The 19,776-nt window shown below is 41.2% G+C and overlaps 1 protein-coding gene across 7 annotated transcripts in view; it reads right to left on the bottom strand.

Annotated features, from left to right (window-relative positions):
* Positions 1-19,776, bottom strand: part of LOC134342756 (receptor-type tyrosine-protein phosphatase T-like) — a 1,640,095-nt gene that overhangs the window by 266,743 nt on the left and 1,353,576 nt on the right. For 5 of the 7 annotated variants that reach the window (XM_063041291.1, XM_063041286.1, XM_063041287.1 and 2 more), the window contains exons 13-14: positions 18,710-18,746; positions 17,820-17,867 (exon numbers count right to left, since the gene is read on the bottom strand). In XM_063041291.1, coding sequence (XP_062897361.1) covers positions 17,820-17,867; positions 18,710-18,746 — 85 coding nt within the window. The remainder of the gene's footprint in view (positions 1-17,819; positions 17,868-18,709; positions 18,747-19,776) is intronic. The other 2 variants (XM_063041290.1, XM_063041292.1) reach the window with 1 other exon arrangement.

The raw sequence follows: 19,776 nt of genomic DNA, 5'->3' as shown, positions 1-19,776 counted from the left end.
CCCTCAAACCCTGCCTCTCATATAACCTCCCACCTTAAATTCCTCCATATACCTGTCTAGTAGTCTCTTAAACTTCACGAGTGTATCTGCCCCCACCACTGACTCAGGCAGTGCATTCCACGCACCAACCACTCTCTAAGTAAAACATCTTCCTCTAATATCCCCCTTGAACTTCACACCCCTTACCTTAAAGCCATGCCCTCTTGTATTGAGCAGTGGTGCCCTGGGGAAGAGGCACTGGCTATCCACTCTATCTATTCTTCTTATTATCTTGTACACCTCTATCATGTCTCCTCTCATCCTCCTTCTCTCCAAAGAGTAAAGCCCTAGCTCCCTTAATCTCTGATCATAATCCATACTCTCTAAACCAGGCATCATCCTGGTAAATCTCCTCTGTACCCTTTCCAATGCTTCCACATCCTTCCTATAGTGAGGCAACCAGACCTGGACACAGTACTCCAAGTGTGGCCTAAACAGAGTTTTATAGAGCTGCATCATTACATCGTGACTCTTAAACTCTATCCCTCGACTTATGAAAGCTAACACCCCATAAGCTTTCTTAACTACCCTATCTACCTGTGAGGCAACTTTCAGGGATCTGTGGACATGTACTCCCAGATCCCTCTGCTCCTCCACACTACCAAGTATCCTGCCATTTACTTTGTACTCTGCCTTGGAGTTTGTCCTTCCAAAGTGTACCATCTCACACTTGCCCGGCTTGAACTCCATTTGCCACTTCTCAGCCCACTTCTGCATCCTATCAATGTCTCTCTGCAATCTTTGACAATCCTCTACACTATCTACAACACCACCAACCTTTGTGTCGTCTGCAAACTTGCCAATCCACCTTTCTACCCCCACATCCAGGTCGTTAATAAAAATCACAAAAAGTAGAGGTCCCAGAACAGATCCTTGTGGGGCACCACTAGTCACAATCCTCCAATCTGAATGTACTTCCTTCACTAAGACCATCTGCCTTCTGCAGGCAAGCCAATTCTGAATCCACCTGGCCAAACTTCCCTGGATCCCATGTCTTCTGACTTTCTGAATAAGCCTACCGTGTGGAACCTTGTCAAATGTCTTCCTAAAATCCATATAGATCACCTCCACTACACTACCCTCATCTATATGCCTGGTCGCCTCCTCAAAGAACTCTATCAGACTTGTTAAACACGATCTGCCCTTCACAAAGCCTTGCTGACTGTACGTGATCAGACCATGATTCTCTAAATGCCCATAGATCCTATCTCTAAGAATCTTTTCCAACAGCTTTCCCACCACAGACGTAAGGCTCACTGGTCTATAATTACCCGGGCTATCCCTACTACCTTTTTTGAACAAAGGGACAACATTTGCCTCCCTCCACTCCTCTGGTACCATTCCCATGGACAACCAATGGACTTGCTTTCAAGGACTCTTCATCTCATGTTCTTGATATATGTTGCTTATTTACTTATTATTATTATTATTATTATCATTATTATTATTATTATTATTACTATTTTCTCCTTTTTGTATTTGCAGTTTGTTGTCTTTTGCACACTGGTTGAAAGCCTAGTTGGTGCAGTCACTCATTGATTTTATTACAGTTATTATACTATTATGGATTTATTGAGTATTCCTTCAAAATTGAGTTATAGCTGATATCATTTGATGGCAAATTTTGCACCAATAATTCTTTTGAGTATTTTTTCACATGTAGTTTTTTTTTTAAAATCCTAAAAATTCAAAATCATTCTATCTGTTTGAGACTTATATCCTCAATTACTTGTATCTTTCATTCACTTTTATTCTGAGGCATTTATCTGTATCTAACTGAGCTTGTATGCATTATCTTCATCTGAATGAAAATCCAGTTAAAAATTTGTAGTCAAATATATTATCAGCAGGGCAAAAAGGATAACCATGCATGCTTTTTAGATCCATGAGATCAGGGCTCTTTGGCTTAATTGACTGCTGTGCCATTCTTTCAATTGAATAAAACACCAATGCCTTGATGTTGGTACTTTAGGTACATAGTTATGCACTAAGTGTTTGTAGCGCAGTGGAAATTGATTGTGAAATGCATTCAGCGCTCATGTGCACAGATCTTTGAGCATTCACATTGCTGCTGGACATTTGGAGCGCTACTATGCTCCGAAACAACTGTGTAGACCTCTTATGGAACTCTAGCTTTGTTGTATGATGAAGGAACATCTAAGCATGAGGGTTTGTTGCAGAGCCTTGTACTAAAGCTAACTGGAATTATGACCAATGGTCCCATTTTATCACTTGATGGCCAGCTGCATCATGGCAAAACACAGCTCACTGTTGAAGCATCTTCAAGAGGTGGTGCCGTATGAATGCAACATCCATCACTCAGGACCTGCATCATCTTCTCATTGTTACCAACAGGGAGAAGGTACAGGAGCCAGAAGACCAACATGGAATGATTCAGAATCCCCTCCATAATCAGGTTTCTGAACAGTCAATAAACTATGAATGTGACCGCGTTATTTTTTTACACTATTTGTTTTTGATATTTATAGTATGTTTTATGTCTTTGCTCTGTACTACTACCATAAAATAATAAATTTCATGCCATTTAAGTCAATGATAATAAATCTGATTCCAATCTGTTCTGACTCTGAGTTATCTTCATGGTCAATACAAGATCTATTTGCTTTGTAGAGCAAGTCCCAACCAATTTGTTACCTCTACGTGACTGTCCACCTCTACTACCACAACATATAATCAGAGACTGGAAATGCCTGCCCATAGATATGAAGTGGCAGACGGAACTGCTACTTCGGGTTCAGGCATTCCAATGAAGCCACACTATTTAAGGAGTCTATTGCTTGGAACACACTGCTCTTCCGGGTTTGTGCCTCTACCATCACTTGAAAATATGTGCATTTACTGTATGTAGTCTAGGTGAATTCCTTGCAGGTATTGCGAAGAGAAAAATCAATCTTCCACAAGAAAATTGTTTGGGCCCATTTCATGGTATTATTTAAATGCTCTGTGAAATTTCAAGTGTTTTTTTCGACCTTGGATTTGACTTTATTTTACAGCAGTTGAGTTTCTATTCTTGTCTTTAATTATTTGAAATTATGACAAATTCAGAAAAAAAAATCCATAAGGACATTAGAATGGTTCAGGAACAGGCCATACAGTAACTATGAAGGAGAATAAACAGTCGATATTTTGGGGCAGTCCTGATGAAGGGTCTCGGCCCAAACCATCGACTGTTTATTCCCCTCTATAGATGTTGCCTGACTTGGTGAGTTCTTCCGGCATTTTGTGTCTGCTGCTCAAGATTTTCAGCATCTGCAGAATCTCATCTGTTTAGGAACAAGCCACAGACCAAGACCTCCAATGTTCAAGAGAATCATAGCGAACATTATCATTGCCTTCAGCTTAATTTACTTGTCTGATTCCCACAATGTTTCATCCCACTGTCGTTTAAAAATCTATCTCAAACATTAATGTACTGTATATTCAGTGAGTGAGCACCCACACTTCTCTGGGATAGAGAAATCCAAAAATTCACAACCCTTTAAGAGAAGAAATCCTCATAAGAAACCCTCATAATCCCTCAAGGCAGCATAAATGAAAATATCTGTTCAATTAAGTGAGATACCATCTGATGTAAATGAATACGTATTCTTGCCAAGTATCAGTTTTCTCATTCTCCAGGTATTCATCTAGCAAAGACTTGTGTTGTAATCTATGCAGAATAGATTTAAATAATAAAGGAACCTATTTATGGGGTTTTAAAAGTCTGAGTCTTGAAAATGTCATGACATTTGAAATCATTGTTAAGTCTTTGGATAACTGCTATAAAACACTGAAAGTCAGAAATGCAGCAGCATAATCTTAGAAAATAAGATAATGGTATCATACCTTACAAACTGAACATAGAAATAACGAAGTACTACTATCTTCTCAATTTCAATAATACATGTTATTCTGAAATGCTTTATTACTGTTCAAGGATAGGAAAACAATTTTGTCATATCTACTTATTGCCATGCTACGGGCTTGGTGTCTGATATATAGACACCTATTTGACATTTACTACAGGTAATACCACAAGGTATCTAAATTCAGTTTCATTATGCCCTTCACCTTTTAATTCCAACTGCTAAGGATTCCATCATGTTCAATTAGAAACAGAAACCTATTTTCAGGGACCAAGAGCAATACTTAATGTAGTCCGTTATATTGCATCAGTCCCCACACAATAGTCCTTGTGTGAGGTTTGTGGAAAGCATAGAAATGAAATCCTTCTAATGCAAAGCTTTTCAAGATTTCTTCCCAAAAGGGAGAGAAAATTGATTTTTGATCATTCAAGCTTGATTGCCTGGTGCTCCTCTGTTTTTCTGAAGCAGTAAACTGATGAGTGTATTCAGATCAGTCCAAGAAATACAAGAACAATCTTATTAGGGGTTTAATAGACATAATAGACACAATTACGAATATAATCGACACTATACACAATAATAGACACAATTAATAATAGACACAATTATAGACAATAATAGACACAATTAACAATAGACACAATTATAGACAATAATAGACACAATTAATAATAGACACAATTATAGACAATAATAGACACAATTACAAATGAAAGTATGAGGAACGGACGTGATTTTGATAAATCTTTCACAGTAGCAGATCGTTATCGGTGTGGATTACTGATATACTTTTTGTGAATTACTTAGTGCAGCAATAATCGATCATGGGCATTTGTATGTCATGAGTGTCCTGCACATACTCAGCTCACTTCTCTTTGTTGTTTTTTTCTATCTACACTCCCAACACTGGAAGTTTGATGAAAGGGGTTTCAGAATAATGAAGCACATTTTCACAGTGAGGACATTAGTTTAATTTTTCCTTTCCTTTGTTTTTCTTCTCCACTGCTTTTCTCTTGAGTGGTTACTGGATTCTGCTGGACCTTGGTTAAGCAATCTTTGTTTTCATATTGATCCCTTATGAACTGAGCATGAAAAATGGCAGTTCTTGTTTATTAACCATCTGCAGTTAATAATGGAAGGATGCATGCAAATTCAGTTGAAATTTTGGCAAGATCTGTATCATTGCCACGATGAATATAAAAGCCATTTATCACTCTTTTACCTTGCTTCATCCATTTGACAAAATTAGAGTTGCATTGAACTCCATGTAGACTCATTTGCATTAGGGAATCTCCACTCTGAACCTAAATCAAAGGTGACCATTTAATCGACAGTACATTCTTAATGCAATCAGAATAACTTTCCAAAATCATTTCAAGATGTAATCAATTTGAAGAGATGACCTGCATGCAGAGTAATTCAGCCTTTTGTGTTTCCATTCAAAAATACCGGCAGAATCACAGCATATAACAAATGTCGAGGAGACAGTTCAGCTCAAAGCAAACCTAAATCACAGGATTTAGGCATTTAACAACTCCACTTACACAAAGGAACTGGCATTCTTTTCATTTCTGGTAGTGGTTTGAGAGAAGATATGAATTCCAGGCTGCTACCTGCCAAATTTTGCTTTGTACTCAACTGGAACTGAGGCTGGAAATTCATCTCAGTTAAGTATAAGAATCTAGAACTGGATAGGAAGCAACTGGCTGTTTCCATGCAGTTATGCAATGACTGAACATCCTTGCAGTCAAGCACAAAGATGTATAATTTTTGTCATTTTTCCTTAAAGATAGCAATTTAATAGAACACTCTTAAAGAAAAGTATGAAAGATAGTGATACTTTGCTTTCATTGCCCAAACACTACAGAAGTATGACAAGTCATAGAGTCATGGAATGATACAGTATGAATTCAGGCTCTTTGGACCAACAAGATTTTGCTGACCATAGTGCCACTGAACTAGTCCCAATTTCCTGCATTCAAGCCCTTATCACTCCAGAGCCCAGCCCATCCTGTACCTATCAAAGTGCTTCTACTAGTTGTCTTGCCTCAATCACTTGCTCTGGCAGTTCATTCTATGTACTCACCACACTCTGCTTGGAAAAGCTGCTGCCCGGCTCCCTAATAAATCTTTCTCGTCTCACTCTTTATCTATGCCCTGTAGTTTGGGACTGTCCTGCCCCAGAGAAAAGACCGCCGCCATCCTCCGTATCTATGCCTCTTGGGGGATAGGTGAGTGAGTTGACTGGTCTTTAGAGAGAATAAAAGATGGATTTTATATAGAATTAGAGTAAGTTCATATCATTTTGCTGCAAGCATCATGACAGTAGTTATTACCCTTGACAACACAGCAACCAGCTCAGGGGATGATGAGAAGGAAGAATAATAGGAGCAGACAACTAATATTATCACCTATAGTCTGTTAGGATCTGTAAAAATTTCATCCAGCTGCAACACCATAAATGCAAACCCAATGCCCTGGCACCAGCATCTTACTCTCCCACTGTTGCTGACCATCACAATGTTTGTTTAGTAAAAGCATCACCATAAAAGGCAACGTAAAGTGAACATTACTAACTAAGTATATAAACAACTAATGCCACATCGCATGGCAACACCAAATCTTCACCCTGGGGCAACCATTGACTGCCACGTGTCATGACAAGTAGAAGGTTTCTGATGGAGTAGATGGCAAACAGCTTTGGAGATTAAACAGGACAGACTGGGACCATGAAGATCTGTCCTTTGACTGTGCACTCTGGGTGGATGCAGCATCAGCTATCAGGGTAGATGACTGATAGAAAACAGTACAGCCGCAGAATTGTGGTTATGTTGGAAAAGCAGATGTTATCATCCTGAGGAATTGATTTGGCTCATCTGAGCTAATGTCACTTAATCATTGCATAGCTGCAAAATTCAGAAAGCAATGAATCTATGGAATTCATTGCCACAGGCAGCTGTGGAGGCCAAGTCATTGGGTATATTTAAAGCAGCGGTTGATAAGTTCTTGATTAATAAATGTTGCGGGGAGAAAGCAGGAGAATGAGGTTGAGGCGGATAGTAAATCAGCCAGGTTGGAATGGCAGAGCAAACTTGATGAGCCGAATGGCCTAACTATGCTCCCTAATTCTTATTTTATGGTCAGTTCTGATTGCTGCATGAGGATATTCGCTGGCTTCAACTTAATCTGCAATGCAAGCTGAGACATTAGCCATTGAGTGCTGAATTCTGGAAAGAATGTGCTATAATGATTGCTTTTGCCAGTTTCTTAGTAACAGATATTCCTGAGCAGTACCATCTATTCCTCCTCATCTCCATGCTGAGGCTGTGCCTTCTGGTCCTATACTCCCCCACAAACAAGAGAAAATCTGCAGATGCTGGAAATCCAAGCAACACACACAAAATGCTGGAGGAGCTCAACAGGCCAGGCAGCATCTATGGAAAAGAGTACAAACTCCCTCACCATAGAAAACATCCTCTCCACATCCACTCTATCTATGCCTTTCAAAATTTGATAGGCTTCAATGAAATCCTCCTTCATTCTTCTAAGTTCCAGTGAGTAAAGGCCCAGAGCCAACAATCACTTTTCATACGATAAGCCTTTCATTCTCATGAACCTTCTCTGAATCCTCTCCAATATCAGGCAAGTCCTTTTGTAAATAAGGGGCCCAAAATTGCTCACGCTTATCCACATGGGACCTAACCGGTGCCTTTTAAAGTCTCAGCATTACATCCTTGCACTTAGATTGTAGTCCTCTTAAATTGAATGCTAACATTAAGCTTGCTTCCTTCATCACCAACTCAACCTGCAAATTAACCTTTAGGGAACCTGCAGGAGGACTCCCAACCCCTTTGCATCTCAGATTTTTGAATTTTCTTCCATTTTATAAAATAGGTTTTGCTTTTATTCCTTCTGCCAAAGTGCATGATCATACATTTCCCTACACTGTATTCCATCAGCCACTTCTGTGCCCATTCTCCTAATATGTCTAAGTTCTTCTGCCGCCTCCCTGTTTCCTCAACACCACCTATCTTTGTACTCTTTGCAAATTTGGCCACAAAGCCATCAATTTTGTCATCTCAATCATTGATATACAATGTAAAAAGAAGCGGCCCCAGCACCGACACTTATGGAACACCACTAGTGACTGGCAACCAATCAGAAAAGGTTTCCTTTTATTCCCACTCTTTGCCTCATGCCAATCAGTCAATGCTCTATCCATGCAAGTATCTTTCCTGTAATACCATGGACTCTCATCTAGTTAAGCAGACTCTTGTACAGCATTTGTCAAAGGTCTTCTGAAAATTCAACGACACAACATCCAACTTTGTCTGTTCTGTTATTTATTCCCTCAAAGAATTCTATTAGATTTCTCAGGCAAGGAGATCATGCTGACTATGGCCTACTTTATCATGTGCCTCAAAGTACCCTGAAACCACATCCTTAACAATCGACTCCAGTATCTTCCTAACCATTGAGGTTAGGCTAACTGGCCTAGACTTTCTTTTCATCTGCCTCCTCCCTTCTTGAAGAGTGGAGTAACATATTCAATTTTGCTGTCCCCCAGATCCATGCTAGAAAGCTAGAATCTATTGATCATTACTATAGCCTCAAGAATCTCTTCAGCTGCTTCTTTCAGAACATTGGGGTATAATCCAGCTGGTCCAGGTCCAGGAAGCCCCTTTCTTTAAAAAAGGAAGACATCTCCCTCGTCCTAGAATGAAAAGCCTCATCCTGAGAGCAGATGCGGCGGAGACGGGGGAATTGTGAGAAGGGGATGGCGTTTTTGCAAGAGACAGGGTGAGAAGAGGAATAGTCCAGATAGCTGTGAGAGTCAGTAGGCTTATAGTAGACATCAGCGGATAAGCTGTCTCCAGAGACAGAGACAGAAAGATCTAGAAAGGGGAGGGAGGTGTCGGAAATGGACCAGGTAAACTTGAGGGCAGGGTGAAAGTTGGAGGCAAAGTTAATAAAGTCAACGAGTTCTGCATGCGTGCAGGAAGCAGCGCCAATGCAGTCGTCGATGTAGCGAAGGAAAAGTGGGGGACAGATACCAGAATAGGCACGGAACATAGATTGTTCCACAAACCTAACAAAAAGGCAGGCATAGCTAGGACCCATACGGGTGCCCATAGCTACACCTTTAGTTTGGAGGAAATGGGAGGAGCAAAAGGAGAAATTATTAAGAGTAAGGACTAATTCTGCTAGACGGAGCAGAGTGGTGGTAGAGGGGAACTGATTAGGTCTGGAATCCAAAAAGAAGCGTAGAGCTTTGAGACCTTCCTGATGGGGGATGGAAGTATATAGGGACTGGACATCCATGGTGAAAATAAAGCGGTGGGGGCCAGCGAACTTAAAATCATCGAAAAGTTTAAGAGCGTGAGAAGTGTCACGAACATAGGTCGGAAGGGATTGAACAAGGGGTGATAAAACAGTGTCGAGGTATGCAGAAACGAGTTCGGTGGGGCAGGAGCAAGCTGAGACAATAGGTCGGCCAGGACAGGCAGGTTTGTGGATCTTGGGTAGGAGGTAGAAACGGGAAGTGCGGGGTGTGGGAACTATAAGGTTGGTAGCAGTGGATGGGAGATCCCCTGAGCGGATAAAGTCGTTGATAGTGTGGGAGACAATGGCCTGGTGCTCCTTAGTGGGGTCACGATCGAGGGGTAAATAAGAGGAGGTATCCGCGAGTTGTCGCTGTGCCTCGGCAAGGTAGAGGTCAGTACGCCAGACTACAACAGCACCCCCTTTATCAGCGGGTTTAATAATAATGTTAGGATTAGTGCGGAGGGAGTGGAGAGCAGAGCGTTCCGAAGGAGTGAGGTTGGAATGGGGACAAGGTGCGGTGAAGTCGAGACGGTTGATGTCCCGTCGGCAGTTGGCAATAAAGAGATCCAGAGCAGGCAGAAGACCAGAGCGGGGTGTCCATGAAGAAGAGGAGGGTTGAAGACGGGAGAAGGGGTCATCGGTGGGGGTGGAAGAGTCCTTGCCGAAGAAGTAGGCTCGGAGACGGAGACGGCGGAAGAAAAGTTCCGCATCATGGCGAACACGGAACTCGCTGAGGTGTGGGCGAAGGGGGACAAACGTGAGGCCCTTACTGAGAACAGAGCGTTCTGCCTCCGACAGTTGAAGGTCGGAGGGGATGGTAAAGACCCGGCACGGATGAGAGCTGGGATCAGAGGGGGGAGGGGGGAGGCTGGGGGTGTCAATGGAGAGGGGAGGGTTGGGGTGAGAGGAAGATGGAGCCTCTGAGGGCCCAGAAGTTGACGGTGGGATCTGAGGAAGACAGGGCTGCGGAGTGGTGGTGGGGGAAGGGGAGACGGGAGTCACAACAGCAGCACATAAAGACCCGGCCTGGAGTTCAAGGCTGGAGTCGCAGTTGGTGGTTGCGCGATCGCTTTGAATGTCTCCATGGTCGTTGCTGGAGTCCGAGTTTTGAATATGTCCTGAGGTGTTGGAGCCGCCGAGATCAACGGCAGGGGCCGCAACCGAAAGTTCATGCCTGCTAGCGTTGGGGCCGGCAGGCTCTGGAGTCCGTAGGTGTAGCATCTTGCGATCTTTGCCTAACATGACAAAGTCAAAAAAACGGCGATTGCAGGCGTGAATCCGACGGAGGATGAAATAGCGGGTAGGACCATTACAGACGGCGAAGAAAGTGTCCCGAAGGTGTGGAAGGGTCTGGGATAGGGACACCAAGTACCTCCTCATGGCGGAGAGCGTCGCCTTCAGAGCTTGACGGGAGAAGCGGCGAGAGGCAGAGTCAATGAAATGTGAGTACCTGGGATCCTCAGAAGGTCCAAATTGAGAGGCTTGGAAACGAATCCTAAAGCCAACTGGAGTAAGTTGGCGACGGAGGCACGTTCCAAGAAAGGATACATGGCTGTGAAAGCGAGTTTGAGTCAAAGTCTGTCATAAGCCACTTGAAAGCCCATAAGTAGATCAACAGAACGAAGACCATCATCCTTGACCTCAAGGGATAGCCACGACGACGACGACTTGGTAGGAAATAACTCATGACATTTATATTGAAAATTCAGTTAAATTTCTGGTAATTGTGGCTCACATGATTTTGATGATGGAGTATTCAATAAAGGTTTTAAAAGGTGAAGGTTAAGAGAATGTCAATACCTGGCATTTATATGGCATAATTTGATTTGTCATTTATGACCCTAAACTCGGATCTTATTCAGGTCTTGGTATTGTTGCATGCATTGGCCAACATATTAATAAATGAGTTGCAAATGGAATACTGCTGTGGTTAGATTTCCACTCTAACCTTGTAAAAGAGGGAAGGCCTTGGATGAAGATAAGTTGGCCTGCAATTCTGACCTAAGAAATTCCTGCACCATGCTCTGGGAGAAAAATTACTGGGCTGTAACTACACAAAGACTTTTTTTTTTACAGATTATACTCTCCCAGAGGAAATCATTTATCTGCTGTATTGAATTCTTTAATGATTGTAAACATTCTAATTTAAGTGGCTCATTTGCAATCTATATCAAAGAAATACAAATCTTGACTTTGGGACCTGTCTGTATTTTGTAACCGATTTTGTATTCATAGTCTGTGACAGAGTGTTGTATCCAAGGCCAATAGATTCCTTCTGAACCATGCGGCCAAGAACCAAAGGCATTGGACACATTCAAGAGGAGCATAGATTTCATCCCCTTGCATTCCAGCTTTCTTGAGTTTAAGACCATAAGACGTAAAACATAGGAGCAGAATTAGGCCATTCCTTCACAGTTGATTTATTATCCTTGTCAACCCCATTCTCTTGCCTTCTCCCCAGAATGTTTGATGCCCTTACAAATCAAGATAAGACCATAAGACATAAGGGGGAAAAATTAAGGCCAGCCACTATTCTTTTAAATTAAGTTTTGTATCTCAATCACTGACTTTAGTGATTTACGGACACGGACCTTTTAAATCTTTCAGCACTTTCGCATCATCTTGTCATACCAGGTACCTAGAATCATTTTTCTTAGACCCATGAAGAAATAAAGTTTGTTACACATTTACGGTGGCATGCAAAAGTTTGAGCACCCCGGTCAAAATTTATGTTACTGTGAATAGCTAAGCGAGTAAAAGATGAACTGATTTCCAAAAAGCATAAAGTTAAAGATGACACATTTCTTTAATATTTTAAGCAAGAAAACTTTTTTATTTCCATCTTTTACAGTTTCAAAATACCAAAAAAGGAAAAGGGCCAGAAGCAAAAGTTTGGGCACCCTGCATGGCAGTACTTAGTAACACCCCCTTTGGCAGCTTGTAAACACTTTCTGTAGCCAGCTGAGAGTCTTTCAATTCTTGTTTGGGGGATTTTCGCCCATTCTTCCTTGCAAAATGCTTCTAGTTCTGTGAGATTCTTGGGCCATTTTGCATGCACTGCTCTTTTGAGGTCTATCCACAGGTTCTCGATGATGTTTAGGTCAGGGGACTGTGAGGGCCATGGCAAAACCTTCAGCTTGCGCCTCTTGAGGTAGTCCATTATGGTTAGGTTCATTATCCTGTTGTCGAAGCCATCCTCTTTTCATCTTCGGCTTGTTTACAGAAGGTGTGATGTTTGCTTCCAGAATTTGCTGGTATTTAATTGAATTCATTCTTCCATCTACCAGTAAATGTTCCCCGTGCCACTGGCTGCAACACAAGCCCAAAGCATGATTGATCCACCCCCGTGCTTAACAGTTGGAGAGGTGTTCTTTTCATGAAATTCTGCACCGCTTTTTCTCCAAACGTACCTTTGCTCATTGCGGTCAAAAAGTTCTATTCAAAAGGTTCAAAGGAACATCTAAACAAGCCTGTTGCATTTTGGAAACAAGTCCTGTGGACTGATGAAGTTAAAATAGAACTTTTTTAACTACCACTGCATGAGAATCAAGGAGAATTTTGCAGGGTCCTTAAAATTAGACTCTGAATTGAAGTTGTCCAAGTATGTTGTTGAAATGCCTGAAGATGGCAGGCACTTGTAGGGTCATGAGAAGTCCTCAAGACGCAAGTGAAATCAGATTGATCCTGGAAGGTATTGTGCTATTTGAATGAAACTGCAACTCAAACTTCTCCCCGTGACCACAAGGGGAGATAGCATACTCGATCACTGCTACTCTCCCTTCTGCAATGCTTACAAAGCGCTCCTCCGTCCACTATTTGGGAAGTCGGATCATTCCTCCATCTTGCTTCTGCTCATGTACAGGCAGAATCTGAAACAAGAGGCAGCCATAGTTAAAACTATCCACTTTTGGTCTGACAAATCGGTCTCCACACAACAGGACTATTTTGATGATGTCAACTGAAATGTCTTTCGTTATGAAGATATCTCCAAGTTCATGGAAGGGGTCACGAGCTTCATCCAGATATGCAATGAGGATGTTGTCCCCCAAAATTTAGTCAGGGTCTATCCAAATCAGAAACCCGAGATCAACAGTTCCGTGCGTGCTGCGCTTACTGCACGAGACAGAACTTACGTTGCTGGTAACCAACAGGATCTCAAGAAATGCAGCTACAATCTACGCAAAGTCATTAAGGCAGCGAAACAGCAATACAGGGACAAGATTCAGACACAACTCTCCACCGACAACGCATGTAGCTTATGGCGAGATCGGCACACTATCGCAGACTTCAAGGCAAAGCACAGTGTTGCTGCTAACACCACTGCCTCACTCCAGATGAGCTAAATCTTCTTCATGCTCCATTTAATATCACCAACGCTGAGCCCCAGAGGAGAGCAGCCGAAGTGACCTGCACTCTGGTCATCTCTGAGGCTGAAGTACGCCGGTGTTTCTAATGAGTGGACAGCCACATGGCTGCGGGAACCATTGGCATCACAGGACGGGTACTCAGGAAGTGCACACCACAACTGGCTGGTGTGTTTACAGACATTTTTTATCTCTCCCTCTCCCAGTGAAGGGCGCTGTCCTGCTTCAAAACATCCACCGTTGTTCCCGTACCTAAAAAGACCAAGGTAACAGTCACCTCAATAATAAGCGAATGCTTTGAGAGGCTGGTCAAGGACTACATCTGCAGCTTGCTGCCACCCACACTGGGCCACATCCAATTCACCTACTTACACAACCAATTGTCAGATGATGCAATACCCACAGCTCTACACACTGTCCTTACACATCTGGAGAAGAAGGATGCTTATGTGAGAATGCTGTTCTTGGACTACAGTTCAGCATTCAACACCATAATTCACTCCAGGCTTGACAAGAAGCTCAGAGACCTCAGCCTTCACCCTGCCCTGTGCAGCTGGATCCTGGACTTCCTGTCAGATTGCTGGTAGATGGTAAGAGTGGGCTCCCTCACCCCTCTGACTCTCAACACAGGAGCCCCTTAGGGCTGTGTCCTTAGTCTCCTCCTTTCCTCTCTGTATACCCATGACTGTGTCACCATGCGCAGCTGCAATCTGCTAGTTAAATTTGCTGATAACACTACATTGATTGTCCTTATCTTAAATAATAATGAGGCAGCCTACAGAGAAGAAGTCATCACTCTGAAACAGTGGTGTCACGAAAACAACCTCTCCCTCAATGTTGCAAAAACAAAGTAGCTGGTTGTGGACTACAAAAAGAATGGAGACAGGCTAGCCCCTATTGACATCAATGGATCTGTGTTTGAGAGGGTGAACAGTTTTAAGTTCCTCGGCATACATATGACCAAGGATCTCATGTGGTTTGTACATACCGGCTGTGTGGTGAAAAAAGCAGAACAGCGCTTCTGTCATCTCAGACGATTGAAGAACATTGGCATGAGTCCCCATATGCTAAGGACTTTCTACAGGGGCACAACTGAGAGCATCCTGACTGGCCACATCACTGTCTGATATGGGAACTGTACCTCCCTCAATCGCAGGACTCTGCAGAGAGTGGTGTGGACAGCCCAGCGCATCTGTAGATGTGAACTTGCCACTGTTCGGGACATTTACAAAGACAGGTACATAAAAAGGGCCCGAAAGATCATTGGGAACCCAAGTCACCCTAACTATAAACTGCTCCAGCTGCTACATCTGGGAAACGATACAGGCTCCGAGACAGCTTCTTCCACCAGGCCATCAGACTGATTAATTCACGCTGATACAATTGTATTTCTATGCTATATTGACTGTCCGGTTGTACATACTATTTACTGCAAATTGCTATAAATTGTACATTGTACACTTAGACAGAGACATAATGTAAAGATTTTTACTCCTCCTGTATGTGAAGGATGTAAGAAATAAAGTCAATTCAATTCAATTCAATTCATCCTTGAGTGTGCTACCATATTTTGACACAAGGTAGATTAGTGAAAGCCACCTCAATGTCAACATTGACTTGTAACCAATACTTTGCAGAACAGAATACAAAGTTAGCTGGTTGGATAGTTAACACCAAAATATTTTATCTTCATTCACGGATGTATATTACACTTAGCCACTTGCAAACTATTTAATTGGCTAGAAGTTGAAAACTATCTATTTTGGTGTATAAAGCAATAATTTCTCTATGTGTCAATAAATATTTTGTTCGATCACTCACCACAGGGAACTGTAGAAGCTAAGATTCAAAGCATTCTGGATTATTGAAAGAGGCTGTCAACATCTCTGAATATTTAGGCAACACACACAAAATGCTGGAGGACATCAGCAGGCCAGGCAGCATCTGTGGAAAGGAGGGAGGGAACAGCTGACTTTTCCAGCCAAGACTTTCATCAGGAGTCCTGATGAAGGGTCTCGGCCCAAAATATTGACTGTTTACTCTTTTCCACAGTTACTGCCTGGCCTGCTGAGCTCCCTACAGCATTTTGCGAGTGTTGCTTGGATTTCCAGAATCTGAATATCTATGCAGGGCCCGACATATTGATGTAATTACAAGAAGGCATGGCAACAGCTATATTACATTAGGAACTTGAGGAGACTTGATATGTCACCAAAGGCTAGCAAATTTCTACAGATGTACCATGGAGAGCATCCTAACTGACTGCATCACTGTCTGGTATGGAGGGGCCACTGCACAGGACTGGAAAAAGCCGCAAAAGTGCAAAGTTAGCCAGCTCCATCATGGGCACCAGCCTCCCCAGCATTAAGGACATCTTTAAAAGACAATGTCCCAAAAAGGCTGCATCCATTTTTAAGGACCCCCATCACACAGAATATGCCCTCTTCTCATTGCTACCATCAAGGAAGAGGTACAGGAGCCCAAAGAAACACACTCAGCATTTTAGAAACGGTTTCTTTTTTATCATGAAACCATGAACACTACTTATTTAAAGCTATGCGTATATATATATATATATTTTCTTATTGTAATTGCAGTTTTACATTTTTATAGCACTGTACCTCTGTCACAAAACAACAAATTTCACAACATGCCAATGATATAAAAGCTGATATTGAATCTGAATTTAAGGACCTTGACCACTACATGAAGACGAACCAGATCATCCTGGGGGCGGGCTGCTGGGAGGAGTGAGGGATGAGAAGAGATTTCAGGGTGACAGATGAAGGTTGAGGGTCAGAACTGAAAGGAGGTCAAAGTTGATTAACAGGAACAGGATAAGGAATTAGGATTGGTGAACGTGACAGGTTGAGGACAAATTCTGGTAGGGAGTCCAGATGAAAGATGAACTGCAAGGATCATTGTGGACTGTGGAGTGGGGGATGTGGGGGATGTAGGGGAGGTGGTAGAGATTAGCAGCTGGGGAAGGGTAGCATTTGGTAGCTGGAAAGGAGCAACTATAACTGAGGAAGATGAAAATGTTGGTGTTTCCGATTGGCAAATTGGTTGGGTCAGGCCATACTGAGTTAGGAGGTTGACTGGGGAATGCTTATGTGAGGACTGTGAGTTTCAATGATGATTGTGGTTACATTTGGGGTCAGAAGAAAATTTAATGGAGAGGTGCGTAAGTAAAATCCATAAATGGGATTAAACCATATTCCCAGTATGGGACCTCAACCAGCTTAGGCAATTTCCGTTAAGCACCACAGGCCCAGTGGTGTTGTGAAGGCTTGTTTCTGTCCAAGTACTCTGTTCTTGGCAGAATGAAAATCCTGGAACTAATAAACGTAAAGGACAATGTTCTTCCACATTCTAGCATCACACAAACATGGAGAACTTGTAACGAAAATCATAATTTTTTATAAATTCTTAATTGCCATTGTGTTTCATCTTGCATTGAAACAGAATCATGTAGTTGACAAAAAAAAACACTGCTGGATGTACCAATGAATAATGGAGGGATGTTATGCTTTCTTACAGCCACTGGGTAGCATTATGCGATAGAAGTAGATGTCAAGCAAAACATTAAAATTGGTCACCAGAAAACTGCTCTGGAAAAGCTGATATACATACCAAAGTCCCCAAAATGCATAAGGCTTTTGCACATTATCGATCACAAAACCTATACTTATTTCCCGATTTTCACCCTCCGTGGCTCTCTGTAGATCTCTGCACACTGTTAGTCCCTGCAGCTCCAACACCTCACCAGAGATTTATTGTTTGTCTGCAAACTTAAGTGCTGAATATGCACTAAGGGTGAACAATGGAACCATTTCCACTCAAAAATATGCATTTTCTATTAAGGTCAATGTGTTGGGTTCCGACCACTCTCCACTCCTAATCAAACCCATGCACCTCCCAACCATCCCTTCATTATTCAATGGGGCTAAAACCCCATGTGTTATCTCTAACCGTTAGCTAAACTGGTGCTGGGCAGCAATTGAATTTGATTCTTCCTTGATCTTCTATGGTTCACTACCATACTGTCCAAGGCAATTATCTGCTGATGTGTTCAAACAACTTACATGTGTAGATCAAAATGCTTAATATAAAACATTCTCCAAATCTAAAAGAAAGCAAATTATTTTGCATGTATTATATGAAACAACAGTTTACACAGGGTTGGAGAGGAATTAACATTTCTGACTTGACATTAGATAATCACCTGCACTTGGGATGACAAGAATGTACGGTGTAGTGATCTGTATCCTACCTATTACCGTTAAGACAAGGGGAAAGTTCCAGGTCAGCATGCATAAGAAAAAAAAAGAAAGTAGAAAGTCTACCAAGAAAAAATATCCTTTGATAATTTCTCATAGCCCCCATTCTATAAAAATCAAACTGGAATCCCCAAGAGAAATGAATAATTACTTCAGATTAAAGCTTTAATGACACCTCTGCCACTAATTTTAATTTCAATAGAATAAATTATGATACTTGGCTTTAATGCAAATGTAGCTCTATTACTTTGCCTTCATTTTGTTTAATAATGTGTCAATACAATGTTCCATGTCTAAAGAGAGAAAAGTGACATTCACAAAATGGGAAAAAATAAAATAATTTGTGCACTGTAAAAATGGCCAAAGCAAGAAATGGTAGCTGAAAAGAATTGACTAAGCTTCTATTTGCATTTCACTGCTTTTAATGCAACTATAATGATAATGATGTCTACAAAGAATAAAGAGCTTCATGTTCAGAAATGAATTTTCAATATATGGATGTAGGTTTCTAAATTTCAAGACAAATTCAACTCAGAATGCTTAACCATGCACAGAAATGACAATGCAATGACTGCATAATGTCACATTTCACAAATTATGACCAAAATAAATAGCCATATAGAATGAACTATAAATGTGAAGTCGCCATGCAAAGATTCAACAAAATAAACTCATGCAAAACACAGGCAGTTCATTTCTGCAAACAAATCAATCAAGCATCAATCAAGAAGTTCTATCTCCTTAAATTCTTCAAATAATATTGGAAGGTATAATTTATTTTTGTTGCATGTGGTACTGGTTTTGGACAATGCAAAGAAAGAAAGAAATTCCATACCTTTTGTTGCCAGTCTTAAGCAGCTGATTTTGGTCTCCTATGAAGAATAAGAAGAAAATACATCATTGTTATGTTAATAGGGTTAGCTGAATCTAAACTTCCTTGCCTCTTCACCTCTCTTTTCTTCTTTAAAGAGTTTGCTTAAACTTATTTCTTTAACCAAGCTTTCGGTCAGCTGACTTAATACGTCAATATATGTGTAGATGTTGCATTTTGTTGATAATGCTTGGAAGTTTTAACTGGGTCATAGGTTCTATGAAAGGATAAGATGAAATTCTATCAGAAGCTACTCAGCCCATTGAACCCATGACCTATAAACTTTCAGGCCGAGATCCTTCATCAGGTCCTGATGAAGGGTCTCAGCATGAAACATCAACTGTTCACTCTTTTCCATAGTTGCTGCTTGGCCAGCATCTTGTGTGTATTGCTTTGGATTTCCAGCATTTGCAGATTTTCTCATCTTTGCGTCCCTATAATCTTTGTTTTTTTTTGGTGGTAGAAGCTAAGGACCACTGCTCTTAACAATTCTGTAAGCTAATTTGGCCTACATTGTTGGATCATTCAGTATAAATCTGAATACACTGTACATGATCTACTTGTGAAACCCTGTCAATACTTAGTTTCATCAGCCATATGGAGTTATAAGATTGATTCCATCCTTGATATTTCATCTCTCTTCCTCTGAAAGTATCTTAGCAAATTAGTACCATCCAGCAATTTCACTGAACATATTTCATTGCAAATATTGTCATGCTAAAATATATTGTTATCTATTATCCTCAAAATTTAATTTAATAATTTATATCACTTAAGTCAAAATACACAAATTTTATTTACAGACTTAGTAGTATCTAATTAACTGGGCATTGATTTATATATTTGTTTGTTAAGCACATTGCAGATATGTTGAATTCTTTTTAATACTCTTTGTTAGCATTTAGCAATTCCAGATGAGGCATTATATTAACAAAATAAAGTTCTCATGAAATGCTACTGTCAGAATCCCTGGAAATCATTCCAGTGTTACATTTTTTATGAATTCCCCCTTCAGTCATTTTTGTGACATT

The sequence above is a fragment of the Mobula hypostoma genome, chromosome 2, assembly GCF_963921235.1.
Source record: "Mobula hypostoma chromosome 2, sMobHyp1.1, whole genome shotgun sequence".
NCBI classification, from domain to species: Eukaryota; Metazoa; Chordata; class Chondrichthyes; order Myliobatiformes; family Myliobatidae; genus Mobula; species Mobula hypostoma.
The sequence above is the reverse complement of the archived record's forward strand: the minus strand, read 5'-3'. Positions and strand labels throughout refer to the sequence as shown.